The sequence below is a fragment of the Salmo salar genome, chromosome 12 (assembly GCF_965601325.2).
Source record: "Salmo salar chromosome 12, fSalSal1, whole genome shotgun sequence".
NCBI lineage: Eukaryota > Metazoa > Chordata > Actinopteri > Salmoniformes > Salmonidae > Salmo > Salmo salar.
The window spans coordinates 54,408,276-54,434,582 of record NC_138302.1 but is presented as its reverse complement, the minus strand read 5'-3'; the positions used below and the strand labels follow the sequence as shown (position 1 = coordinate 54,434,582).

General features: G+C 40.2%; 1 protein-coding gene across 1 annotated transcript in view; it reads left to right on the top strand.

The window, feature by feature from the left end:
- The window catches only part of LOC106565154 (protein bicaudal D homolog 2), a 57,506-nt gene that overhangs the window by 19,709 nt on the left and 11,490 nt on the right, over positions 1-26,307 (top strand). The window contains exon 2 of the mRNA XM_045691498.2: positions 24,989-25,201. Coding sequence (XP_045547454.1) covers positions 24,989-25,201 — 213 coding nt within the window. The remainder of the gene's footprint in view (positions 1-24,988; positions 25,202-26,307) is intronic.

The window sequence follows — 26,307 nt, the reverse complement described above, 5'->3', positions numbered from 1 at the left end:
CGTGAACTGCTTAAGTGTTTCCGTGTAGGATTGTCTGTTCCTGTGAAACATGGATGCACATACACTCACACACTGAATGTACGTTAGGTACGTGGACATGTGTTTAGACACAGGTGGAGGTAGTTAAGACTAAGCTCCTCATGTCTCAGACAGACGTGTCTCCCACCTCCCTTCGACTCTACTGCTCCAAACACTTCAGGAACTTGTAGGAAAGAAAAGGAGGAAGGGAAGCGCTGCTAAGGTACACAATAGTAGGTTTTGGTAGACAGAAGGTGCTCTTTGGTAAAACGGGTAAATTGGTCATCAAAAAGAAAGGAGGATCAAGGCACTCTTCATATAATTAGTTAAAATGCAGAGTGCCTTGGGCCTCCTTTTTTATGACCTTTTTTTAAAGACACTTCAGGAACTATAGGGCTCCCGAGTGGTGCAGCAGTCTAAGGCACTGCTTCTCAGTGCTAGAGGCGTCGCTACAGAACCTGGTTCTATTCAAGGCTGTATCACAACCTGCCGTGATTGGGAGTCCCATAGGGCGGCGCAATTGGCCCAGCGTCGTTGGGGGTAGGCCGTCTTTGTAAATAAGAATTTGTTCTTAACTGACTTGCCTAGTTAAATAAAAAATAAAAAATAAAAAACTATTGGACAGTGCAACAACAGGCCTAGGTTTGCAATATTCCAGGAACTTCCCCAAAATCCCCAGTTGTGCATAAATCCTGGTTGCAGGATTCCCAACTGGGATTTCTGGAAAACCTGGGAGTTTTGGGAAAGTTACTTTTGCAACCCTACCAGAAACTTTGGGACAGGCCTCTAATAAATGACAGGCCTTTAATGTTTGTATTTCTAGGCCTGATTCTTTTAATCAATTGTCATATCATCTGATCTGGAGTCCAACACATGACATGTCAGAGAGTGTGTCCGACCAAGTATAAAGTATCACAGTGGTGAGATGCATAGCCCCAGATACTGAAGAACATTAGAATCATGCCTGACAAAGCCAATGAACACCATGCCTCAATGGAAGCCCCGCCTTCCACAGTTGATAATCCCAAGGCACAGATTCATTCATTAAATTCTTTCACTCTTCACTTCGACCTGAGCAGAACAATTTCACGCATTCTTTAAAATAAACATGGGAATGCAAAATCTGTCAGGCTTAATCCAACCATTTCCTGTTTGCGAAAGTTGTAATAGTTGTCCTAATTTGAGTTTGACAAAACAAGCAAGTATAGTTTAGAGAATCAATGTACCATCTAAACCGCTGTGAAATGGCTTTTCAACAACCAAAAATATTGTATTTTCAGCTGTTTTAACCTGGTGTACAAAACCGAAAGTAAAAGATGCAAAAACTAAACTTAAGAACGGGAAGCATAGAAATGGCACAGATCTACTGCTTCTTAGACTTGCTTTCAATAACAGATCTATAACACACATTGACAGATCTATAACACACATTTCTATGTGAATTTGGTCTGGTCACCCAAAAAGTTACATATTGCAGGTTTAAAGGAAAACGCCATCCAAAAACTATTTCTCTATTTTTAAACTTGAATATCTTGAACTTGATTGCTGACATACAAAACATTTCCTGGTTCCCAGAAGGGGTGTGACTTTGCATCCCTCTTTATACAAGCACTTCAGGGTCTACAAATTCAGAATGCTTACCAACAGCAGGTTGTTACAGTCAGTGTGCCTGGGTGATTGGAGGTGAACCATCGACCTGAAGGACGCGTACTTTCATGTGGCCATATATCCCCCTCACAGGAAGTTCCTGAGTTTCCATTTTGAGGCTGCAGCGTATGAGTTTCCGGTGCTCCCTTTAGGGCTTCCCTCTCGCCTCACACTTTCACCAGTTGAAGTACTACTCCCTTAACAGAACAGCGCAAACTGGCTCTAACCAGAATAGAAAGAGGATTGGGAGGCAGAGTTGCAAAGAAAAAGCCATATCTCAGACTGGCCAATAAAAATAAAATATTAACATGGGCAAAAGAACACAGACACTGGACAGACGTTGAGACTGGTGTTTTGTGGGACTATTTAATGAATCTGCCAGTTGAGGACTTGTGAAGCGTCTGTTTCTCAAACTAGACACTCTAATGTACTTGTCCTCTTGCTCAGTTATGCACCAGGGCCTCCCTCGATTTCTATTCTGGTTAGCGCCAGTTTGCGCTGTTCTGTGATGGGAGTAGTTCACAGCGTTGTACAAGATCTTCAGTTTCTTGGCAATTTCTCAAATGGAATAGCCTTCATTTCCCAGAACAAGAATAGACTGACGAGTTTCAGAAGAAAGTCTTTGTTTCTGGCCATTTTGAGCCTGTAATCAAACCCACAAATACTAATGCTCCAGATACTCAACTAGTCTAAAGAAGGCCAGTTGTATTTGTTCTTTTAATCAGCACAACAGTTTTTAGCTGTGCTAACAATTGCAAAAGGGTTTTCTAATGATCAATTAGCCTTTTAAAATGATAAACTTGGATTAGCTAACACAACGTGCCATTGGAACACAGGAGTGATGGTTGCTGATAATGGGCCTCTGTACGCCTATGTAGATATTCCATAAAAAATCAGCCGTTTCCAGCTACAATATTCATTTACAACATTAGCAATGTCTACACTGTATTTCTGATCAATTTGATGTTATTTTAATGGACAAAAAATTGCTTTTCTTTCAAAAACAAGGACATATCTAAGTGACCCCAAACTTTTAAACGGTAGTGTACATAGATACATACACGCATACTGAATGCACCTACAGTAGAAACAACAACACGATATACAGAAAATAAGGAACTTACTTTGTTAGGAACGCACATGTCCAAAGTTATTATTGGTAATGAAAACAACAACGAAGGCAATGCGAGCGCCAGCCAGAAAATGTTCCAATTCGTGCAAGACTGCTCAAATGTCTGCGTACTTGATCTTCGCAAACATTGGTGAAGTACATGGGCTATCCTCGAAGAGAGAAGTTTGTCCGGCTCAGTAAAGCCTCATACATAAATTGTTCGCAACGCTGAAATGGGCAACTTCTATGTGAATTAATGAGGAGGCGGAACACACCTCAATTCAAACTGTTCTTAGAAAATACAACTTGTTCGAAAATAATTAGAAATTGACAAGTTGAAACCCAGCCTATAGATAATTAGCAGGCAGCGTGTTAACTGTCCGGTTGCGAAATAATCACATTTTGTAACAGTGAGTGCATTTTGACATCACGTGCATAAAACAACTCACGCTGGGGCGACCGTTAGAGGTATTTGAAACTCATGTATGAAAAGGTTAAAGGGTTGCCTGTAGGAGATATTTGTGCTGCAGCGAGTTGGGTGTGCTTACAGCTGGGACAGGAGTGGGTCATTAGGCAGCGTGCAAATTGTGCAATACCCAGGTACCGCAGGTTTTCCTGTCAGGTTGGCCCTCTGGGTTGTCTGCAGTGGGCCCTGCTTCGGGCGTGATTTCATGTCCCAATAGTTGTGTTGTAGTGAGTTGACCGACTGAAAGGGAACATGCAATTATGATAACTACTGTTCCCTGAAGGAGGGAAACGAAGGTACAGCACAAGTTCAGCCCCACGCTGCCCAGTTCTGGGCTATGTGAAGAGTGGTACTGAATTGAAGGAATTCATCCGTGCCTCAGTTTAATTACCTGTGGAAGGCGGGGCTTTCGTTGAGGCACGGTGTTCATTGGCCTTGTCAGAAGTGACTCTGTTCTTTGGGTTAGTGCACACAAACTACCTATAGCTGTGTTGTTCCTCCTTTTCCTTCATCAGGGAACAGTAGTTGTAGTCATAACTGTATGTTTTTCTGGGTCGTTACAGTAGTACATTTAGCATTGTTGGCTGACATGTTGACTGGCTCTCTATGAATGAATCACGTATACCTGCACATGGCTACTCACGACGTACTCATATCCTCATCCCTTTGTAGAGGTGATAGGTAGAGGTCTTAGCTGTTCTCTGTCTGATACACAGCTAAGCCTGTCTGATCCTGGGCCAAACCGGTGTCCGTGTCTGAAATCTGGCTTGCCTACTACCTACTTAAACTGCATACTGTGTACTAATCATACTAGACACTATTTGTAATAAACTGTTTAGTAAGCAACAAATATCATCATACTAGGCCAATCCTACTGAGAATGCGTCATCCAATGCACAGTTGCGTTGAATACCCCCATTCGTTCATTTTGGTACAGGCGTCCCTTCAGCTGATTAGCAGCTGTCAGACACACGTGGGTTCAGAAAGACGATTATTTTCTTCCTCAATAGTGTGCAGCGAATTCTACTAGATGAAAAGCAGCACGGCCACTGTCTTGGTTTGTTTTAGAAAGCAGGGATTGGTTGACGTCTAGGGTCAGGCTAGGGCAGGGCAGAGACGAGAGAGCAAAGGTCAGCTTATCCTTCCTGACCAACAGGTGGTATTGGCATGTGTGTCTACTGGCTGGTGAGTCTTAAACCACTGTGGCCCAATTACATACGCATATAGTATACACGGGGTTATACAATGAGTGTTATAGCGACATTCTCAAATACCTAATAACACAATTGGTTCACAGTTGTAAACTTTGGACAGACTTACTCATTCCAGGATTTTTCTTTATTTTTTTATATTTTCTACATTGTAGAAAAGTAGTGAAGACATCAAAACTATGAAATAACACATATGGAATCATGTAGTAACCAAAGTAGCCACCCTTTGCCTTGATAACAGCTTTGCACACTCTTGGCATTCTATCAACCAGCTTCATCTGGAATGCTTTTCCAACAGTCTTGAAGGAGTTCCCACATATGCTGAGCACTTATTGGCTGCTTTTCCTTCACTCTGCGGTCCAACTCATCCCAAACCATCTCAATTGGATTGAGGTTCAGTGATTGTGGAGGCCAGGTCATCTGATGCAGCACTCCATCACTCTCCTTCTTGGTCAAATAGCCCTCACACAGCCTGGAGGTGTGTTGGGTCATTGTCCTGTTGAAAAACAAATGATAGTCCCACTAAGCGCAAACCAGATGGGATGGCATATCGCTGCAGAATGCTGTGATAGCCATGCTGGTTAACCTCTCTAGGCTAGGTGGCACCAAATCGTCCCACCTACGTAACAGCCAGTGCAATCCCGTGGCGCGTTATTCAAAAACCTTAGAAATGCAAAACCTTCCATTTTTCAAACATATGACTATTTTACACCATTTTAAAGATAAGACTCATTAATCTAACCACACTGTCCGATTTCAAAAAGGCTTTACAACAAGAGTACCCAGCCAGAAATAATCAGACACCCATTTTTCAAGCTAGCATATAATGTCACATAAACCCAAACCACAGCTAAATGTAGCACTAACCTTTGATGATCTTCATCAGATGACAACCCTAGGACATTATGTTATACAATACATGCATGTTTTGTTCAATCAAGTTCATATTTATATCAAAAACCAGCTTTTTACATTAGCATGCGACTAGCATTCCCACCGAATACTGCCGGTGAATTTACTAAATTACTCACGATAAACGTTCACAAAAAGCATAACAATTATTTAAAGAATTATAGATACAGAACTCCTCTATGCACTCGCTATGTCCGATTTTTAAAATAGCTTTTCGGTGAAAGCACATTTTGCAATATTCTCAGTAGATAGCCCGGCATCACAGGGCTAGCTATTTAGACACCCAGCAAGTTTAGCACTCATCAAAGTCAGATTTACTATAAGAAAAATGTTATTACCTTTGCTGTCTTCGTCAGAATGCACTCCCAGGACTTCTACTTCAATAACAAATGTTGGTTTGGTCCAAAATAATCCATCGTTATATCCAAACAGCGGCGTTTTGTTCGTGCGTTCAAGACACTATCCGAAAGGGTAAATAAGGGTTACGAGCATGGCGCAATTCGTGACAAAAAAATTGTAAATATTCTATTACCGTACTTCGAAGCATGTCAACCGCTGTTTAAAATCCAGTTTTATGCCATTTTTCTCGTAAAAAAAGCGATAATATTCCGACCGGGAATCTGCATTTAGGTAAACAGACGAAAAAAAATAAAGCATTCGGTCGACTCGGGCACGCGCCTAAGCCCACAGTACTCTGAGCGGCCACTTGCAAAACGCGATAAAGTGTTTCAGCCAGAGCCTGCCTCGATATCGTTCAGCTTTTTCCCGGGCTCTGAGAGCCTATGGGAGCTGTAAGAAGTGTCACGTTAGAGCAAAGATCCTAAATCTTCAATAAAAACAGCCTAGATGAAACACATCTTGTCAGACAGGCCACTTCCTGCATGGAATCTTCTCAGGTTTTGGCCTGCCATATGAGTTCTGTTATACTCACAGACACCATTCAAACAGTTTTAGAAACTTTAGGGTGTTTTCTATCCAAAGCCAATAATTATATGCATATTCTAGTCACTGGGCAGGAGTAGTAACCAGATTAAATCGGGTACGTTTTTTTATCCGGCTGTGTCAATACTGCCCCCTAGCCCTAACAGGTTAACCCCAGGTCGGGCTCCATCCCGTATGCGGGACGGACATCCAGCGAAAAATCCTATTTCCATTAGCATAACGAAATTTAATATATATATTTTTTCAAATATAGGACTATGTTATATAGTTTTATAGATACACCTCTCGTGAATCGAACCACGTTGTCCGATTTCAAAAAGGCTTTACAGCAAAAGCAAAACGTTAGATTATGTTAGAGGAGTATATCGTAAAAGTAGCCACATAGCCATTTTCCGACCAACCACATGCATCACAAATAACCAAAAAACAGCTAAATGCAGCACTAACCTTTGACAATCTTCATCAGATGACACCCCTAGGACATCATGTTACACAATACATGCATTCTTTTGTTCGATAAAGTTCATATTTATATATAAAATGCATCCGGTGAAACAGTGCTACAATTTACTAAATTACTATTCGAAAACATTTTTAAAATGTAATATTGTCATTCTAAGATTTATAGATGAATATCTCTTGAAAGCACCTGTAATGCCAGATTTAAAAATAACTTTACTGGGTAATCACACTTTGCGATAAAAGGGGATGCGATACTCAGAAAATGGGCTACAGTTACAGGTCAGCGCCATCTTGGAACAATCGCATATCAAATCTAGTCTTGTATACTATTGTCAATAATCCCTTACCTTTGATTATCTTCATCAGAAAGCACTTCTAGGAGTCCCAGGTCCACAACAAATGTATTTTCGTTCGAAAAAGTTATTCCTTTATGTTCCAATAGCTTGTTCTTGTTAGCGCGTTCTGAAGGCTGCACCAAAAGTTCCGTCGTGCACGGGACTCCACTTTCGAAAAAATATTTTTTATTTTTATTTAGGTTCGTTCAAACATGTCAAACGTTGTATAACATAAATCTTTAGGGCCTTTTTCAACCAGAGCTCCAATAAGATTCAAGGGGGACGATTGCATTTTTTCAAAACGTTTCGAAAGGGGAGGATAGCCAGGGGCGCCGGCATCATAATGGTGATGGCCCTCTCCGTGTGACCACGTTCCACTGCGTCTCATTCATTCAGTTTTCACAGTAGAAGTCTCAAATCACTTTGTAAAGACTGGGCACATCTAGTGGAAGCAATAGGAAGTCCTCAATGAACCATTGCTCACTGTGTGATTTACAGGCAAACTGATGAAGTTGAGTCCGCAATTCAGAATTCCACTTCCTGTTACGATCGGTCTCGGGGTTTTGACTGCCATATGAGTTCTGTTATATTCCCAGACACTATTCAAACAGTTTTAGAAACTTTAGGGTGTTTTCTATCCACAAGTATTAATTATATGCATATCCTAGCTTCTGAGTTTGAGTAGGAGGCCGTTTAAAATGGGCACGAATTATTTTCAAAAATCGCTGTAGCGCCCCCTATCCTAGGCGAACGACAAGAGGTTAACTAGCTGAATCAGATAAATTAGGGTTGGACTGAACCTACAGGACAATAGATCTCCAGGAATAGGGTTGGGCAGCCCTGTCTTAAAGTAATGATGGTCTGTCATTTATCTTTCCTTATTTGAGCTGTTCTTGCCATAATATGGACTTGGTCTTTTACCAAATAGGGCTATCTTCTCTATACCACCCCTGCCTTGTCACAACACAACTGTTTGGCTCAAACGCATTAAGAAGGGAAGAAATTCCACAAATGAACTTTTAACAAGGCACACCTGTTAAATTAAATGCATTCCAGGTGACTACCCCATGAATCTGGTTGAGAGAATGCCAAGAATGTGCAAAGCTGGCATCAATGCAAAGGGTGGCTACTTTGAAGAATCTCAAATTTAAAATATATTTTGATTTGTTTATCACTTTTTTTGGTTACTACATGATTCCATATGTCTTATTTCATAGTTTTGATGTCTTTACTATTATTCTGTAGAAAATAGTAAAAATAAATAAAAACCCTTGAATGAGTAGGTGTGTCCAAACCTTTGACTGGAACTGCATGTCTATTGAATGACCCAGGGTCAGTTTTGTTGTAGCAGCTAGCTGTTGAGTGAATGAGTTCAGCTTTTCATTCTGTGTCTGCACAAGATCCTTATGGTGATTCCCACTGTAACTCAATAGCTTTGTTTAGTTCTGTCCTTCTTTGTCTGTATGAAGCTATAAGTGAATTATTCTGTAGGCTAGTTATTCTTACAGCTGTCTCTGATTTGACTGAGCTCTTCCTTTATCTGTGTGACTCGGTCCAGATCGCTGAACTGTTAGTGTGCGTGACCAATTGAGTGGTCTCTGAAACATTTTAGAGGCCCTCTTGGCTACAAAGACAATATTTATCATTTTTAAAGCTAATTTCCTGCAATTCTACAAATATGTGCATGGCTTATGCTGTGTTTATATGCTATATTACCACAAAATGAACGGGGGCGCCATGCCATTGTTTAAATTTTAGATCCTCCCAGACTGTGTAATTTTTATTTTGGTGATTGTTAGTTCTCAATTATCTTTAAAAATATATATATAGCTCCATTATGTTTTCTACATACTTTATACAGTTGAAGTCGGAAGTTTACATACACTTAGGTTGGAGTCATTAAAACTAGTTTTTCAACCACTCCACACATTTCTTGTTAACAAACTATAGTTTTGGCAAGTCAGTTAGGACATCTACTTTGTGCATGAAACAAGTAATTTTTCCAACAATTGTTTATAGACAGATTATTTCACTTATAATTCACTGTAATTCCAGTGGGTCAGAAGTTTACATACACTAAGTTGACTGTGCCTTTAAACAGCTTGGACAATTCCAGAAAATGGTGTCATGGCTTTAGACACTTCTGATTGGCTAATTGACATCATTTGACTCAATTGGAGGTGTACCTGTGGATGTATTTCAAGACCTACCTTCAAACTCAGTGCCTCTTTGCTTGACATCATGGGGAAAATCAAAAGAAATCAGCCAAGACCTCAGAAAAAAATTGTAGACCTCCACAAGTCTGGTTCATCCTTGGGAGCAATTTCCAAATGCCTGAAGGTACCACGTTCATCTGTACAAACAATAGTACGCAAGTATAAACACCATGGGACCACACAGCTGTCATACCGCTCAGGAAGGAGACGCGTTCTGTCTCCTAGAGATCAAGTGCAAATCAATCCCAGAACAACAGCAAAGAACCTTGTGAAGATGCTGGAGGAATCAGGTACAAAAGTATCTATATCCACAGTAAAATGAGTCCTATATTGACATAACCTAAAAGGCCGCTCAGCAAGGAAGAAGCCACTGCTCAAAAACCACCATTTAAAAAAGCCAGACTACGGTTTGCAACTGCACATGGGGACAAAGATCGTACTTTTTGGAGAAATGTCCTCTGGTCTGATGAAACAAAAATAGAACTGTTTGTCCATAATGACCACCGTAATGTTTGGAGGAAAAAGGGGGATGCTTGCAAGCCGAAAAACACCATCCCAACCGTGAAGCACGGGGGTGGCAGCATCATGCTGTGGGGGTGCTTTGCTGCAGGTGGGACTGGTGCACTTCACAGAAAATCATTAGGAAGGAAAATGATGTGGATATATTGAAGCAACATCTCAAGACATCAGTCAGGAAGTTAAAGCTTGGTTGCAAATGGGTCTTCCAAATGGACAGTGACCCCAAGCATACTTCCAAAGTTGTGGCAAAATGGCTTAAGGGCAACAAAGTCAAGGTATTGGAGTGGCCAAGCCCTAGGCTCAATCCTATTGAAAAGTTGTTTCCAAACTGAAAATGTGTGTGCGAGCAAGGAGGCCTACAAAACCTGACTCAGTTACACCAGATCTGTCAGGAGGAATGGGCCAAAATTCACCCAACGTATTGTTGGAAGCTTGAGGAAGGCTACCAGAAGCGTTTGACCCAAGTTAAACTATTTAAAGGGAATGCTACCAAATACGAATTGAGTGTATGTAAACTTCTGACCCACTTGGAATGTGATGAAAGAAATAAAAGCTGAAATAAATAAATAATTCTCTCTACTATTATTCTGACATTTCACATTCTTAAAATAAAGTGGTGATCCTAACTGACCTAAGACAGGGAATTTTAATGTCAGGAATTGTGAAAAACTGAGTTTAAATGTATTTTGCTAAGGTGTATGTAAACTTCCGACTTAAACAACTCAACACCAGATACAGTTGAAGTTTACACTGAAAACGGTTTACAATCCCAGCAACGATTTAGGGGAAACACTGTGTTGGGAATGTAATAGGAAATGTGACGTGGCATTGTGTAGTTCTCTTCATCCCTCTCTCTCTCTACCCCCCCCCCCCCCCCCCCCCCCCCCCTTACAGGGAAATATTTTGGTGTGCTCTTGCTACTGACTCAGCCAGACCAAGCAGTGCCTGCCTGCCCACCCAGGCCTCTATTAGTAATGGAACATTTGTCTTGTGAGAACATGTCAATGGTCAGTGGCCTCCGTAATGCCTCAGTGCTCAAACTAGCAACCCCTTGGCATTGCTTCAGCCACACTGACTGACATGCCGGTGTATTTGTATACACAGTGCGGAGAAAGAGAGGTTAGATGGACACAAGTGAGGCGGGAGAAGAACCCTGGCTCTGTTGTAGCTGTTTTTTTTTTTTTGGACCGTTCTGCTCCAGCGTCCTGTTACATCATCAGTTGGCACAGTGTCCCTGGCTGTGTTCCAGATGGCACCTTTTTCCCTATAAAGTTCACTACTTTTGATCAGAGCCCTATGGGCACTGGTCAAAAGAAGTGCACTATATAGGGAATAGGATGCCGTTTGGGTCGCAGGCCCTGTGATGCGGACTGAATGTTCTATAAGCCCAGGGGTCAACTGTCTGTTAGAATCTCACATTGATATTTTCAGGCCATTTAAACTGTTGTTTTTTACCCTCACTGGCCTTGGACATCTGGGTTATCATGCCTGTTATCATGTCTGTCTTAACCCTACATGTATCCTTATGCTCTTCTGGTTGTGTTAGATGCGTGAAGACACATTTCGTTTGAACGCATTGTTGTGCAGCTGACTAGGTAACTCCCTTTCAGTGTTACCCAACACGTTAAAAAAGTAATCAATTACTTTTGAGTAACAGAGTAATATAACGATTTACTGTGTTCAAATATTATAATACTATTAGTTACTTTTTAAAGTAACGCGTGTTACTTTCAGAAGTTAACCGGCCCATTCTTTTCCTCTGTGTTTTTTTTTACTTAGCGCAAAATTGTTTTGCTCACCCTTCCTTCACATTCATCAATGTCAAGAGAATTTTAGAGCAGATGGTGTTAAACAAATTCTAGTCTACTGTACCTGTCTTGTTTCAATCTATTTTGCATTGTGGCGCGCACTGTTGAGTTTTGGCCGCATGAGCGAAAAATCCGACCATTCAGATTTTGTCTTACAGTAACTTTATAGTATGCTATTATATTCAGTTCTATAGTGTATAAAATAGAGGTCGACCTATTATGATTTTTCAACGCCGATACCGATTATTGGAGGACCAAAAAAAGCCAATACCGATAATCGGCCAATTTTTTTAAATATATTTGTAATAATGACAATTACAACAATACTGAATGAACAAGGAACACTTTTTTTATTTTAACTTAATATAATACATCAGTAAAATCAATTTAGTCTCAAATAAATAATGAAACATGTTCAATTTGGTTTAAATAATGCAAAAACAAAGTGTTGGAGAAGAAAGTAAAAGTTCAATATGTGCCATGTAAAAAAAAGCTAACGTTTTAAGTTCCTTGCTCAGAACATGAGAACATATGAAAGCTGGTGGTTCCTTTTAACATGAGTCTTCAATATTGCCAGGTAAGAAGTTTTAGGTTGTAGGACTATTTCTCTCTATACCATTTGTATTTCATATACCTTTGACTATTGGATGTTCTAATAGGTACTTTTGTATTGCCAGCCTAATCTCGGGAGTTGATAGGCTTGAAGTCATAAAAAGCGCAATGCTTGAAGCATTGCTAAGAGCTGCTGGCAAACTTGAATTAATGCTTATGAGCCTGCTGCTGCCTACCACCGCTCAGTCAGACTGCGCTATCAAATCATAGACTTAATTATAATATAATAACACAGAAATACAAGCCTTAGGTCATTAATATGGTCAAACAAAACAATTATTCTTTCAGTGAAATACGGAACCGTTCCGTATTTTATCTAACGGGTGGCATCCTTAAGTCTAAATATTGCTGTTACATTGCACAACCTTCAATGTTACGTCATAATTATGTAAAATTCTGGCAAATTAGTTCGCAACGAGCCAGGCGGTCCAAACTGTTGCATATACCCTGACTCTGCGTGCAATGAACGTGACACAATTTGCCTAGTTAATATTCACTGCTAACATGAATTTCTTTTAACTAAATATGCAGGTTTAAAAAAGATATACTTCTGTGTATTGATTTTAAGAAAGGCATTGATGTTTATGGTTAGGTACATTCGTGCAACGATTGTGCTTTTTTCGCAAATGCGCTTTAGTTAAATAATCCCCCGTTTGGCGAAGTTGGCTGTCTTTGTTAGGAAGAAATGGTCTTCACACAGTTCGCAACGAGCCAGGCGGCCCAAACTACTGCATATATCCTCACTCTGTTGCACAGAACGCAAGAGAAGTGACACAATTTCCCTAGTTACAAGAAATTCATGTTAGCAGGCAATATTAACTAAATATGCTGGTTTAAAAATATATACTTGTGTATAGATTTTAAGAAAGGCGTTGATGTTTATGGTTAGGTACACATTGGTGGAATGACAGTGCTTTTTTCGCAAATGCGCTTGTTAAATCACCCTTTTGGCGAAGTAGGCTGTGATTCAATGATAAATTAACAGACACCGCATTGATTATATGCAACGCAGGACAAGCTAGATAAACTAGTAATATCATCAACCATGTGTAGTTAACTAGTGATTATGTTAAGATTGATAGTTTTTTTTATAAGATAAGTTTAATGCTAGCTAGCACCTTACCTTGGCTCCTTGCTGCACTCGCATAACAGGTAGTCAGCCTGCCAGCAGTCTCCTCGTGGAGTGCAATGTAATCGGGCATAATCGGTGTCCAAAAATGCAGATTACCGATTGTTATGAAAACTTGAAATCGGCCCTAATTAATCGGCGATTCCGATGAATCGGTCAATCTCTAGTATAAAATGATCATTGTGATCTCGCAGACATAGATTTAGCTTTGATCTAACTTTATTAAAGGTCCAATGCAGCAATTTGTATCTCTATCAACAACAAAAAATTTGGGTAACAATTAAGTACCTTACTGTGATTGTTTTCAATTAAAATGGTCAAAAAGAAACAAAAATATATTTTTTGGCGAGGACCAATTACTCAAGCAAGAATTTAGCTAGGACTTGTCTGGGAGTAGTCTGAGTGGGGAGGGGAAAACGTAAAAACTAGCTGTTATTGGCAGAGAGGTTTGGAACTCTCTTTCTTATTGATTTATTAACCCATTTACCGCAGTAAGATGTCACCAGGCAGGCCAAAATGCCATCCCACCCAAACAGGAAGGCATTTCAGGCGGTCTTTTCAAACAGCAGTTACACAAAAAGGGCATTATCATAATTTTCACAATTTCCCAGTATTTATTATTATTCCAACCTCTTAGTGTGGAAATATAAAACACAGGCAAATCTCATTTTTGACTGCACTTGTCCTTTAAACGAGCACCATTCTCCATTCATGTTCTGAAATGCTGAATGGAGAAATGCTGGTATATCCTTAGTCTATATGGAATTATTCCACAAAAATGTGTAAAAGAGGAGACATTTATACTCATTATGATAAATAATATTTCCAATTTCCATATAAACCAAAATGTCCAATAAATGCAATTCAAAACGTCAAGAAAAGTGTATATCACATCAAAATGGATCTTGATATATCTAACGCATCAAATGAATATTGTCCATAAACATTCAGGCAACTTTAAGAAACAAAATATACATATTAAATGCCAGTTAAAATCTACATTTTTTTTCAGCTGGAAGACGAAATATTAAGTCAGTAAGTCATTGTTTAAGTCAAATTATGATATATTTGGTCTTGAAGTGGGAACTTCGTGGAAATCTGTGTCAATGACGTGTAAGTTAATTCTGATTTACATCTCAGTTGTAGGGCTGGCTTTAGTTAATTTGGAACCACCTGCCTACAAACATGTTAGAGCTAACACGTGGGGTCCTTACTTCGTGCTTACAACCTTTTGCTACTGTGGCTTACTGCGGTCTGCAATGCGCTTCGACGGTTGGATGGGCTGACGCCGATGAAAGGGTGAGTAAGAAAATAGCTATATTATTCTGATGAAGTGGATAGGTGAAATGTCAAAACAGCTGGGACACCTTGTAGTGTCTGGAGACGTGTGGGATGTCGCTACAGCAAGACTGCAGCTAGCTGGCAAGTAGCAGTTGCTCACTTATTATACAAGTTTGGTTGGCTACCTATAGCTAGCATAGCTAACTGTGCAGTGAACTAAATTCAAATGAAGTAAGTTAATATATAGCTCAGTGAGTAAATCATTGCTTTACCAGTACAAATGCTACCACATCACCTTACTTTTGTTAACGAACTCGAAGCGGTCTCCAAAACTGCAAGGTGTCTCTACAGTAACGTACCTAGCTGTCAAAGAATGTGCTTGCAAAGTCATATCAAAACATTGAAACTACAGTTCAGGTAAAGTGTTAAGGACAAAACATAATACAGTGCCTTCGGAAAGTATTCAGACACCTTGACTTTTTCCACATTTTGTTACTGTTCAAGCCTTATTCTAAAATTGATTGAATAGTCCTGAAGAGATGGTTGTCCTTTTGGAAGGTTCTCCCATATCCACAGATGAACTCTAGAGCTCTGTCAGTGACCATCGGGTTCATGGTCACCAATCGTCTTCCATTTAAGAATGATGGAGGCCACTGTGTTCTTGATGACCTTCAATGCTGCAGAAATGTTTGGTACCCTTCCCCAGATCTGTGCCTCGACATAATTTTATCTCGTAGCTCTACGGACAATTCCTTCGACCTCATGGCATGGTTTTTGCTCTGTAGGACCTTATATAGACAGGTGTGTGCCTTTCCAAATCATGTCCAATCAATTGATTTTACCAGAGGTATACTCCAAGTTGTAGAAACATGTCAGGGATGATCAATGGTACCAGCTGAACTCAATTTTGGCCAATTTGTAAGTCGCTCTGGATAAGAGCGTCTGCTAAATGACTTAAATGTAAATGTAAATTTTGAGTCTCATAGCAAAGAGTCTGGATACTTGTGTAAATATATTTTTTTTAGTATTTTTCTTTTTTAATGTAAATGTGCAAACATTTCTAAAACCCTGTTTTCGCTTGGTCTTTAGGGTATTGTGTGTAGGTTGCTGAGGATTTAAAAAAAAAAACATATTAGAATAAGGCTGTAACGTAACAAAATGTGGAAAAAGTCAAGGGGTCTGAATACTTTCCGAAGGCATTGTATGTTTTAATTAGCTAGTTTGATTTCAAAGTTGACAGATTGGCTGTATGCAGCTAGTGAAATTAGTTCATCTCTCAATTTTGCACTTCTGTGTTTAGCAGAGTAACATTCAATCCTATCCAACAGACAGCAAATGTGAGAACTAATATTGTAGTTGCCTACATGCCATTTTCTCTTAGGCTACCCATCCCAGCCCCCCTCTGCTCTGCATGGCCACATAAGTGAAACAATGGCCAGAGAGACACCTTCCCCTCCACAGAGAATGTTTGAATATGTTATTGTCAAGTTCATAGAATTTAGGCTACGTTGATCCATGACAGGCAGACAATGTGACTATTCACTAACTCCACCTTTGTGTCTGTGTTTCAGGAGTCAACAGACAACAACAATTCACCCATACTGAATTTTGTCCAGAAAAATGCAGTGTACACATTCATTTAAGTAGCTTATTGCAAATCAGGTCACCGTCCATGATTGTCGAACCCTGCTAAAATCCAGCACCACCTAGGTGAAGTAGAGTCGGGACTACAACAAGGCTGGACAGTCATGGGAGGCTTGACCAGGGTGTTGATCTACACAGTGGGTAGGAACCTGGCAGCACTGTCTTGACTGTGTACAGAGAGAATCCCTGCCTGATTCTCAGTTCTCTGGGCTGAACTGAAAACAGTTTATGATCCATGAAAGACATGTGTTTCATGTGTCTTACAGGACTGAGGACTCTCGGTCGGTGTGACACAGACCAAGGACAGAGGCTGAGCAAGCAGCAATATTGACAGAAAGTGAAGATGTCGTTGAAATTGTTAAAAATATATATCATATAATGGGTCCATGTTTTGTTCTGTTTATCATTCAATGCCTGTTCTGATAATGTTTACATAACCAACTACAATTACAAGCTGAGCAAACAATGGAATGGGAAATAAATGATTACACTGTACAGAAAGACCACATGTTCATTATAGCCTACTCCTGCACTCAGGGTACTATCATAAATTGACTGCTGAGGGTTCCCAATGTTACAATATGTTTGAGGGGGGCCACATTGACATGTCAATTGTTATGGGGGTCCTGATGAGCACCACTGAAAAGTGAAAATGTGCTCTAACAAGCCACCAATTCCTCCTCTCTTGGCTATAACCGATCTATATTACATTATACACATTATTTTACAGGAACACTGGTGTTATTGTTTGTAGAATACAAGCTAACTAGTAATATTGTACTCCTACACACCAACCGTGTAATATCCGGATGAAGTTTGATAATACTAAGTAAATAATTAGGAACATGCAGTAAGTAGAATTACATGATATGTATACATTGAAATGTTTTTTGATAGGCAATGCATTTGGTACAGAGTATGATTTTTATTTATTTAACCTTTTAATTAACTAGGCAAGTCAGTTAAGAACAAATTCGTATTTACATTGGCGGCCTACCGGGGAACAGTGAGTTAACTGCCTTGTTCAGGGGCAGGATGACAGATTTTTACCTTGTCAGCTTGGGAATTCGATCCAGCAACCTTTTGGTTACTGGCCCAACGCTCTAACCACTATGCTACCTGCCGCCCCGATTTGACCAAGTGACATCCTTATTCTATTTGCCTCATCAAAACAATATTCAAGAAGTTGGGCGATTGTATTAGTAGCTAACTATATTGCTATTAAAGTATTGGTCCATATTCTAGCTAGTGTCCACCACTGATACTGTGTTGGACACTTCAGCAAGGTCGTTTAGTTAGCTAGCCAGGTAGCTACAGTGCCTTGGATTAAATTTAGATTTGTCTCGCTGGCCTATAAACAGTACCCCATAATGTCAAAATGGAATTATGTTTTTAGACATTTTTTACAAATTAATGAAAAGCTGAAATGTCTTGAGTGAACAAGTATTCCACCCCTTTTGTTATGGCAAGCCTAAATGCGTTCAGGAGTAAAGATGTGCTAAACACGTCACATAATAAGTTGCATGGACTCACTCTGTTTTTGAATGACTACCTCATCTATGTACCCCACAGATACAGTTATTTTTATTAGTATTTTTTTTATTTAACCTTTATTTAACTAGGCAAGTCAGTTAAGAACAAATTATTATTTACAATGACGGCCTACCAAAAGGCTTCCTGCGGGGACGGGGGCTGGGATGTAATTTAAAATATATATATATATATATATATATATATATATATATATATATATATATATATTACAAAACACACATTACGACAAGAGACAATACAACACTACATAAAGCGAGACCTAAGGCAGCAACACATGACAACACAGCATGGTAGCAACACAACATGACTACAACATGGTAGCAACACAACATGGTAGCAGCACAAAACATGGTACAAACATTATTGGGCACAGTCAACAGCACAAAGGTCAAGGTAGAGAAGACAATACATCACACAAAGCAGCCACAACTGTCAGTAAGAGTGTCCATGGTTGAGTCTTTGAAAGAAGAGATTGAGAACTGTCCAGTTTGAGTGTTTGTGCCAGCTCGTTCCAGTCGCTAGCTGTAGCGAACTGAAAAGAGGAGCGACCCAGGGATGTATGTGCTTTGGGGACCTTTAACAGAATGTGACTGGCAGAACGGGTGTTGTATGTGGAGGATGAGGGCTGCAGTCAATATCTCAGATAAGGGGGAGTGAGGCCTAAGAGGGTTTTATAAATAAGCATCAGCCAGTGGGTCTTGTGGCAGGTATACAAAGATGACCAGTTTACAGAGTAGTATAGAATGCAATGATGTGTCCTATAAGGAGCATTGGTGGCAAATCTGATGGCCGAATGGTAAGGAACATGTAGCCGCTCGAGAGCACCCTTACCTGCCGATCTATAAATGTGGTCTCCCTAATCTAGTATGGGTAGGATGGTCATCTGAATCAGGGTTAGTTTGCCGCTGGGGTGGAAGAGGAGTGATTATGATAGAGGAAACCAAGTCTAGATTTAACTCTAGCCATACTCCCAAATACTTGTATGAGGTGACTACCTCAGGCTCTAAACCCTCAGAGGTAGTAATCACACCTGTGGGGAGAGGGGCATTCTTCTTAACAAACCACATGACCTTTGTTTTGGAGGTGTTCAGAACAAAAGTTAAGGGTAGAGAATGCTTGTTGGACACTAGGAAAGCTTTGTTGTAGAGCATTTAACACAAAATCCGGGGAGGGGCCAGCTGAGTATAAGACTATCATCTGCATATAAATGGATGAGAGAGCTTCCTACTGCCTGAGCTATGTTGTTGAATTGAGAAGAGCATGGGGCCTAGGATTGAGCCTTGGGGTACTCCCTTGGCTTGGTGACATGCAGTGGCTGAGACAGCAGATTTTCTGACTTTATACACTGCCCTCTTTGAGAGAGGTAGTTAGCAAACCAGGCCAAAGACCCCTCACAGACACCAATCAATACTCCTTAGCCGGCCCACAAGAATGGAATGGTCTACCGAATCAAAAGCTTTGGCCACGTCAATAAAAATAGCAGCACAACATTGCTTAGAATCGAGGGCAATGGTGTCATCATTGAGGACCTTTAAAGTTGCAGTGACACATCCATAACCTGATCGGAAACCAGATTGCATACCAGAGAGAATACTATAGACATCAAGAAAGCCAGTCAGTTGATCATTGACAAGTGTTTCCAACACTTTTGATAAACAGGGCAAAATAGAAATAGGCCTATAACAGTTAGGATCAGCTTGATCTCCCCATTTTTTTTTTAAATAAAGGATGAAACGTGGCTACCTTCCAAGCATTGGGAACCTCCCCAGAAAAGAGAGACAGGTTAAAACATTTGGAGATAGGCTTGGTGATGATAGGGGCAGCAACCTTAAAGAAGTAAGGGTCTAAACCACCTGACCCAGATGTTTTTTTGGGGTCAAGTCTCACGAGCTCCTTTAGCACCTCGGACTCGGTGACTGCCTGCAGGGAGAAACTTTGTTGCTGGGTAGAGGAAAAAGAGGGATAAGCATCGGGATAGTCTCATTAGAAGGGGTGGGAGATGAGGAAGTGTTGGATGGGAAAGGAGGCATGGCTGAGTCAAATAGGAATCCTGACCTAATGAAGTGGTGATTAAAGAGCTCAGCCATGTGCTTCTTGTCAGTAACAATCACATCTTATCTGTAAGGTCCCTCAGTCGAGCAGTGAATTTCAAACACAGATTTAATCACAAAGACCATTGGTAGATGGGTAAAAATGGAGCATGGTGAAGTTTTTACTTACACTTTGGATGTTGTGTCAATACACCCATTCACTACAAAAATGCAGGCGTCCTTACTAGGATTTCACCATGAGTCCAATAGTGAACAGTTAAAACCGTTACGGAGTTGAATGGCTGTGATAGGAGAAAACTGAGGATGGATCAACAACATTGTAGTTACTCCACAATACTAACCTAAATTACAGAGTGAAAAGAAGGAAATATTCCAAAACATATTCCAAAACATGCATCCAGTTTGCACTAAGGCACTAAAGTGAAACTGCAACAAAAAAACTGCCAAAGAAATGTACTCTAAGTCCTGAATACAAAGCGTTATGTTTGACGGAAATCCAACATAACAGATCACTTTAATATTTTCAAGCATGGTGGTGGCTGCATCGTGTTATGGGTATCCTTGTCATCGGCATGGACTAGGGATAGGATAAAAAGAAACGAAATAGAGCTAAGTACAGGCAAAATCCTAGTAGAAAACCTGCCTCAATCTGTCTTCCAACAAGCACTGGGAGACAAATTCACCTTTCAGCAGGACAAGTTGCTTACCAAGATGACATTGAATGCTTCCGAGTGGCCTAGTTACAGTTTTGGCTTAAATCAACTTGAAAATCTATGGCAAGACTTGAAAATGGCTGTCTGGCAATGACCAACAACCAACATTTTTCTATTTAAACTTTATTTAATTAGGCAAGTCTTATAAGAACAAATTCTTATTTCCAATGACGGCCTATCCCGTACGACGCTGGGCCAATTGTGCGCCGCCCTATGGGAATCCCAATCACGGCCGGATGTGATTCAGCCTGTATTCGAACCAGGGACTGTAGTGACACCTCTTACACTGAGATGCAGTGCCTTAGACCGTTGCGCCACTCAGGAGCTTGAAGAACTTTTAAATCCAGGTGTTCAAAGCCCTTAGAGACTTACCCAGAACAACTCACAGCTGTAATAACTGCCAAAGGTGACCCTAACATGTATTAACTCAGGGGTGTGAATACTTAGGTAAATGAGATATATTTCTTTATTTAATTTAATACATTTTCAAAAATGTCATATGTTTTCACTTTGTCATTATGGGGTATTGTGTGTAGATGAGGGAACAAAATGGCATCCATTTTGAATTCAGGCTGTAACACAACAAAATGTGGAATATGTCAAGGGATATGAATACTATCTGAAGACACTGTAGCTAGCTAACAAGCTAGCTACATTTTGAGTACACTAGCTAATAACTACCTACCTGAATGGTAGCTAGATAGATAGTGACATAATGACAAATATTTAAGATATTAAAGCTAGAACTATAATTTTTCCTAGGTACGTTTGTGCTCTTAAATAAAAATTCCAGGTTGCACAACAAAATATTTAGGTGCATTTCTCAAGTAAAATGGTGGCACTGTAGAGCCTTGTATTAGTCCACGGAGTAGGTTAGCTAGCCTCTAGCATCACCAGTAAAACTTCAGTGTTGGCGCTGCACTGTATTCATCCTTGATCATTCAATTCTGTTGCAGAAGAGGAGAATGGATGGTCCTTCACCATGTCGTAGCTACCGTTAGCTGTGCTGTGCTTCATAGCGATTAGCAAAGTTACTCTGACCCTGGATTTTTAGTTTGTTTACAAATATTGTGGAGTATGGGCAGTGGAGACATGCACGCCTGATTTAATCAATATTTATAAGGAGCCATACCTCTGTTCGGAGGGTGGAACTATACAAGCATTTTCGCATTAAGACAGGAATTAGGTCGTAATAGTGGCAGAAACTTCCTCTGGAGGGGTCCTTTTAAAGCCATTAAATACCGGCTATCAAGTCACAACAAGGCCGACTTCAAATGCCGACATCAAAATTCAAATAACCAGTGCATTAATATAAGGATCAGACCCTTTTTTTATAAAATTTTCGCCAAAAATGACATACCCAAATCTAACTGCCTGTAGCTCAGGACCTGAAGCAAGGGTATGCATATCATTGATACCATTTGAAAGGAAACACTTTGAAGTTTGTGGAAATCTGAAATTAATGTAGGAGAAAATAACACATGAGATCTGGTAAAAGATACAAACAAAAAAGCATGTGTTTAAAAAAAATGGTGTTCCATCTTTGAAATGGAAGAGAAAAGCCATAAAATAACATAGGAGTTTAGGTGCAATTTCGACTTTGCCACCAGATGGCAGCAGTGTGTGTGCAAAGCTTCAGACTGATCCAGTGAAGCATTTCATTACTGCACAACATTTTAAATCAAGTCTTCCCAAATGTGCCGAATTGGTCAATTTATACATTCAAGTACATAACTATAGAGAACATACAAAAATTATATGGTAAAAAATTAAGTTTACACACTCCCAGGAAGGTCATACATGATGGAAAATTAGCTTCCCTACAGTAAAGACGCTAACCTTCACACATCTAGATGGCGGGGTGGGTGTGGGGCTAGAAACAGCAGGGGTTCAAACTGTAGAACCCAGTTCCTACATTTGAATATAAAAATTGATTTTATCAAAGAAAGAATGTAGCATAGTTATCTCTGGAACCCTCAGGATGACAAATCAGAGCAAGATTGCTGAATGTAAGTACATTATTTACCTCCAGAGGTGAATGTATCAAACCAGTTGCCGTGACAAGTTTTTTGTTGTTGTGCACTCTCCTCAAACAATAGCATGGTCTTTTTTTCACTGTAATAGCTACTGGGAATTGGACATTGCATTTAGATTAATAAGAATGTAAACTTTCATGCCAATATAAGACATGCATATGTCCTGGAAAGTTTGCTGTTACTTACAACGTCATTCTAGTCACATTAGCGCACGTTAGCGACAACCGTCCCGGTATAGTGACACCAATCCCGTAGAGGTTTTAACCTGTTGGGGGTAGGGGGCAGTATTGACACGGCCGGATAAAAAAACGTACCCGATTTAATCTGGTTACTACTCCTGCCCAGTAACTACAATATGCATATAATTATTGGCTTTGGATAGAAAACACCCTAAAGTTTCTAAAACTGTTTGAATGGTGTCTGAGTATAACAGAACTCATATGGCAGGCAAAAACCTGAGAAGAGTCCTTACAGGAAGTGCCCTCTCTGACAAGATCTTGTTCTTCTTGTCTCTGTTTATTGAAGACTGAGGATCTTTGCTGTAACGTGACACTTCCTACGGCTCCCATAGGCTCTCAGAGCCCGGGAAAAAGCTGAATGATATCGAGGCAGCCCCAGGCTGAAACACATTATCGCTTTTGGCAAGTGGCCGATCAGAGGACAATGGGCTTAGGCGCGTGCACGAGTCGACCCCGTGCTTTATTTTCTTTCGTCTTTTTACCTAAACGCAGATTCCCGGTCGGAATATTATCGCTTTTTTACAAGAAAAATGGCATAAAAATTGATTTTAAACAGCGGTTGACATGCTTCGAAGTACGGTAATGGAATATTTAGAATTTTTTTGGTCACGAAATGCGCCGTGCTCGTCACCCTTCTTTACCCTTTCGGATAGTGTCTTGAACGCACGAACAAAACGCCGCTGTTTGGATATAACTATGGATTATTTGGGACCAAACCAACATTTGTTATTGAAGTAGAAGTCCTGGGAGTGCATTCTGACGAAGAACACCAAAGGTAATCAAACATTTCTAATAGTAAATCGGAGTTTGGTGAAGGCTAAACTTGCTGGGTGTCTAAATAGCTAGCCCTGTGATGCCGGGCCATCTACTTAGAATATTGCAAAATGTGCTTTCACCGAAAAGCTATTTTAAAATCGGACATATCGAGTGCATAGAGGAGTTCTGTATCTATAATTCTTAAAATAATTGTTATGCTTTTTGTGAACGTTTATCGTGAGTAATTTAGTAAAATGTTTTGTAAATTCACCGGAAGTTTGCGGGGGGTATGCTAGTTCTGAACGTCACATGCTAATGTAAAAGGCTGGTTTTTGATATAAATATGAACTTGATTGAACAAAACATGCATGTATTGTATAACATAATGTCCTAGGGTTGTCATCTGATGAAGATCATCAAAGGTTAGTGCTGCATTTAGCTGTCTTCTGGGTTTTTGTGACATATGCTAGCTTGAAAAATCGGTGTCTGATTATTTCTGGCTGGGTACTCTGCTGACATAATCTAATGTTTTGCTTTCGTTGTAAAGCCTTTTTGAAATCGGACAGTGTGGTTAGATTAACGAGAGTCTTGTCTTTAAATGGCTGTAAAATAGTCATATGTTTGAGAAATTGAAGTAATAGCATTTCTAAGGTATTTGAATAACGCGCCACGGGACTTCACTGGCTGTTACGTAGGTGGGACGAAATCGTCCCACTGGCCCTAGAGAAGTTAACTGACCGCGGCGCGAATTCAAACTGTCAGATAAATTCTAAATATAATAATGCATTGAAATAGACTGCATATAATCAAAGGGATTACTTATCATCAAGGATGCATGTAAGTCAAACAAAATTGACCAAAAAAATGGCGAAGTATTAAAGGAACATCTACACCTTCACTCATCTGATAGCCTTTAGTGAAGCTCTGTGCTGATTGGACAGCATAAAAAAGTAATATGACAAGTAATATCTATTACTTTCCATGCAAAGTAATATTGCAAGGTGATTACTTTTGTTAAATGTAACAAGTAATAGATTTACTTTTTCAAGTAATGAATCCCAACACTAACGCTGATGACTCTCAACTAGTCATGATGCTCACAACTAGTCATGCTCACTGGAGTACTGCACTTGTTCTGGTCAATGTCCACTCTTCTCCTCCCAGTTCTGTACTCATATGACTATTCTGTCCTGGTACTAATCTATGCGTATGTATGTTTCTCCCCTCCTGTCCTCAGGCGTTCGGCAGGCATACTCCACCCTTAGGAAGGTGTTCCACTTCAGTCCTAGTATTAATCAATGTATTTTTCTCTCCTCCTGTCCCCAGGCGTTCGGTCAGGCCTACTCCACCCATAGGAAGGTGGCTGCAGATGGGGAGAGCAGGGAGGAGTCACTGATGCTGGAGTCAGCCAGTAAGGAGGCCCAATATCAGCAGATGGTCCTGGAGCTGCAGAATGAGCTGCGGTTGGCCAGAACCGCCCTCGCTAGCACCCAATCAGAGAACGAGCGCCTGGCTGCCGTCGCCCTGGAGACGAGAGAGGTGAGCTGGAAGGTGGAGGACCTGCCAAAAACACAACCATGGTCAATGTGGAGAGGTCAAACCACAATGTGGAAATACTCTTGTATCTCACCAATCTGACGAAGAGGACCATGTCTTTTTAGTAGGCACTCTCACTCAATGGCCTAGTCTGGTAACTGAATCTTGGTCCTCCCTAATTACAGTTAACAAGCTTCCAAGATCTCATCTTAACACTATTCCACCAGCATACAGCCACATAAGTTGGGTGTTCCTCAATATGCATACTACCATGCTGCACACTCTCATGCTCCGAGTACATTCTCAAATGACGTTCTCTGGAGTATATTCTTGTGTGGATGAGAGTGTGGAGAACGCATAAAACATTTGAGAAGCACCGCTTTTTTTTATCTCACGCTGCACCTCCCCATTCACTGAACCTTCTTCCAGCCAGGACAATGGCAATAGAGACAAAACAAGATGTACACAAAGCAAACGTTTTACTTCAGAATTATCAGCTAGATATACAGTACCAGTCAAAAGTTTGGACACACCTAACCATTCCAGGGTTTTTCTTTATTTTACTATTTTCTACATTGTAGAATAATAGTGAAGACATCAAAACTATGAAATAACACATATGGAATCATGTAGTATCCAAAAAAGTGTTAAACAAATCAAAATATATTTTATATTTGAGATTGTTCAAAGTAGCTACCCTTTGCCTTGATGACAGCTTTGCACACTCTTGGTATTCTCTCAACCAGCTTCATGATGTAGTCACCTGGAATGCATTTCAATTAACAGGTGTGCCTTAAGTTAATTTGTGGAATTTCTTTCCTTCTTAATGCGTTTGAGCCAATCAGTTGTGTTGTGACAGGGTAGGGGTGGTATATAGAAGATAGCCCTATTTGATAAAAGACCAAGTCCATATTATGGCAAGAACAGCTCAAATAAGCAAAGAGAAACGACAGTCCATCATTACTTTAAGAAATGAAGGTCAGTCAATGTGGAAAATTTCAAGAACTTTGAAAGTTTCTCCAAGTGCAGTCGCAAAAATCATCAAGCGCTATGATGAAACTGGCTCTCATGAGGACTGCCACAGGAAAGAAAGACCCAGAGTTACCTCT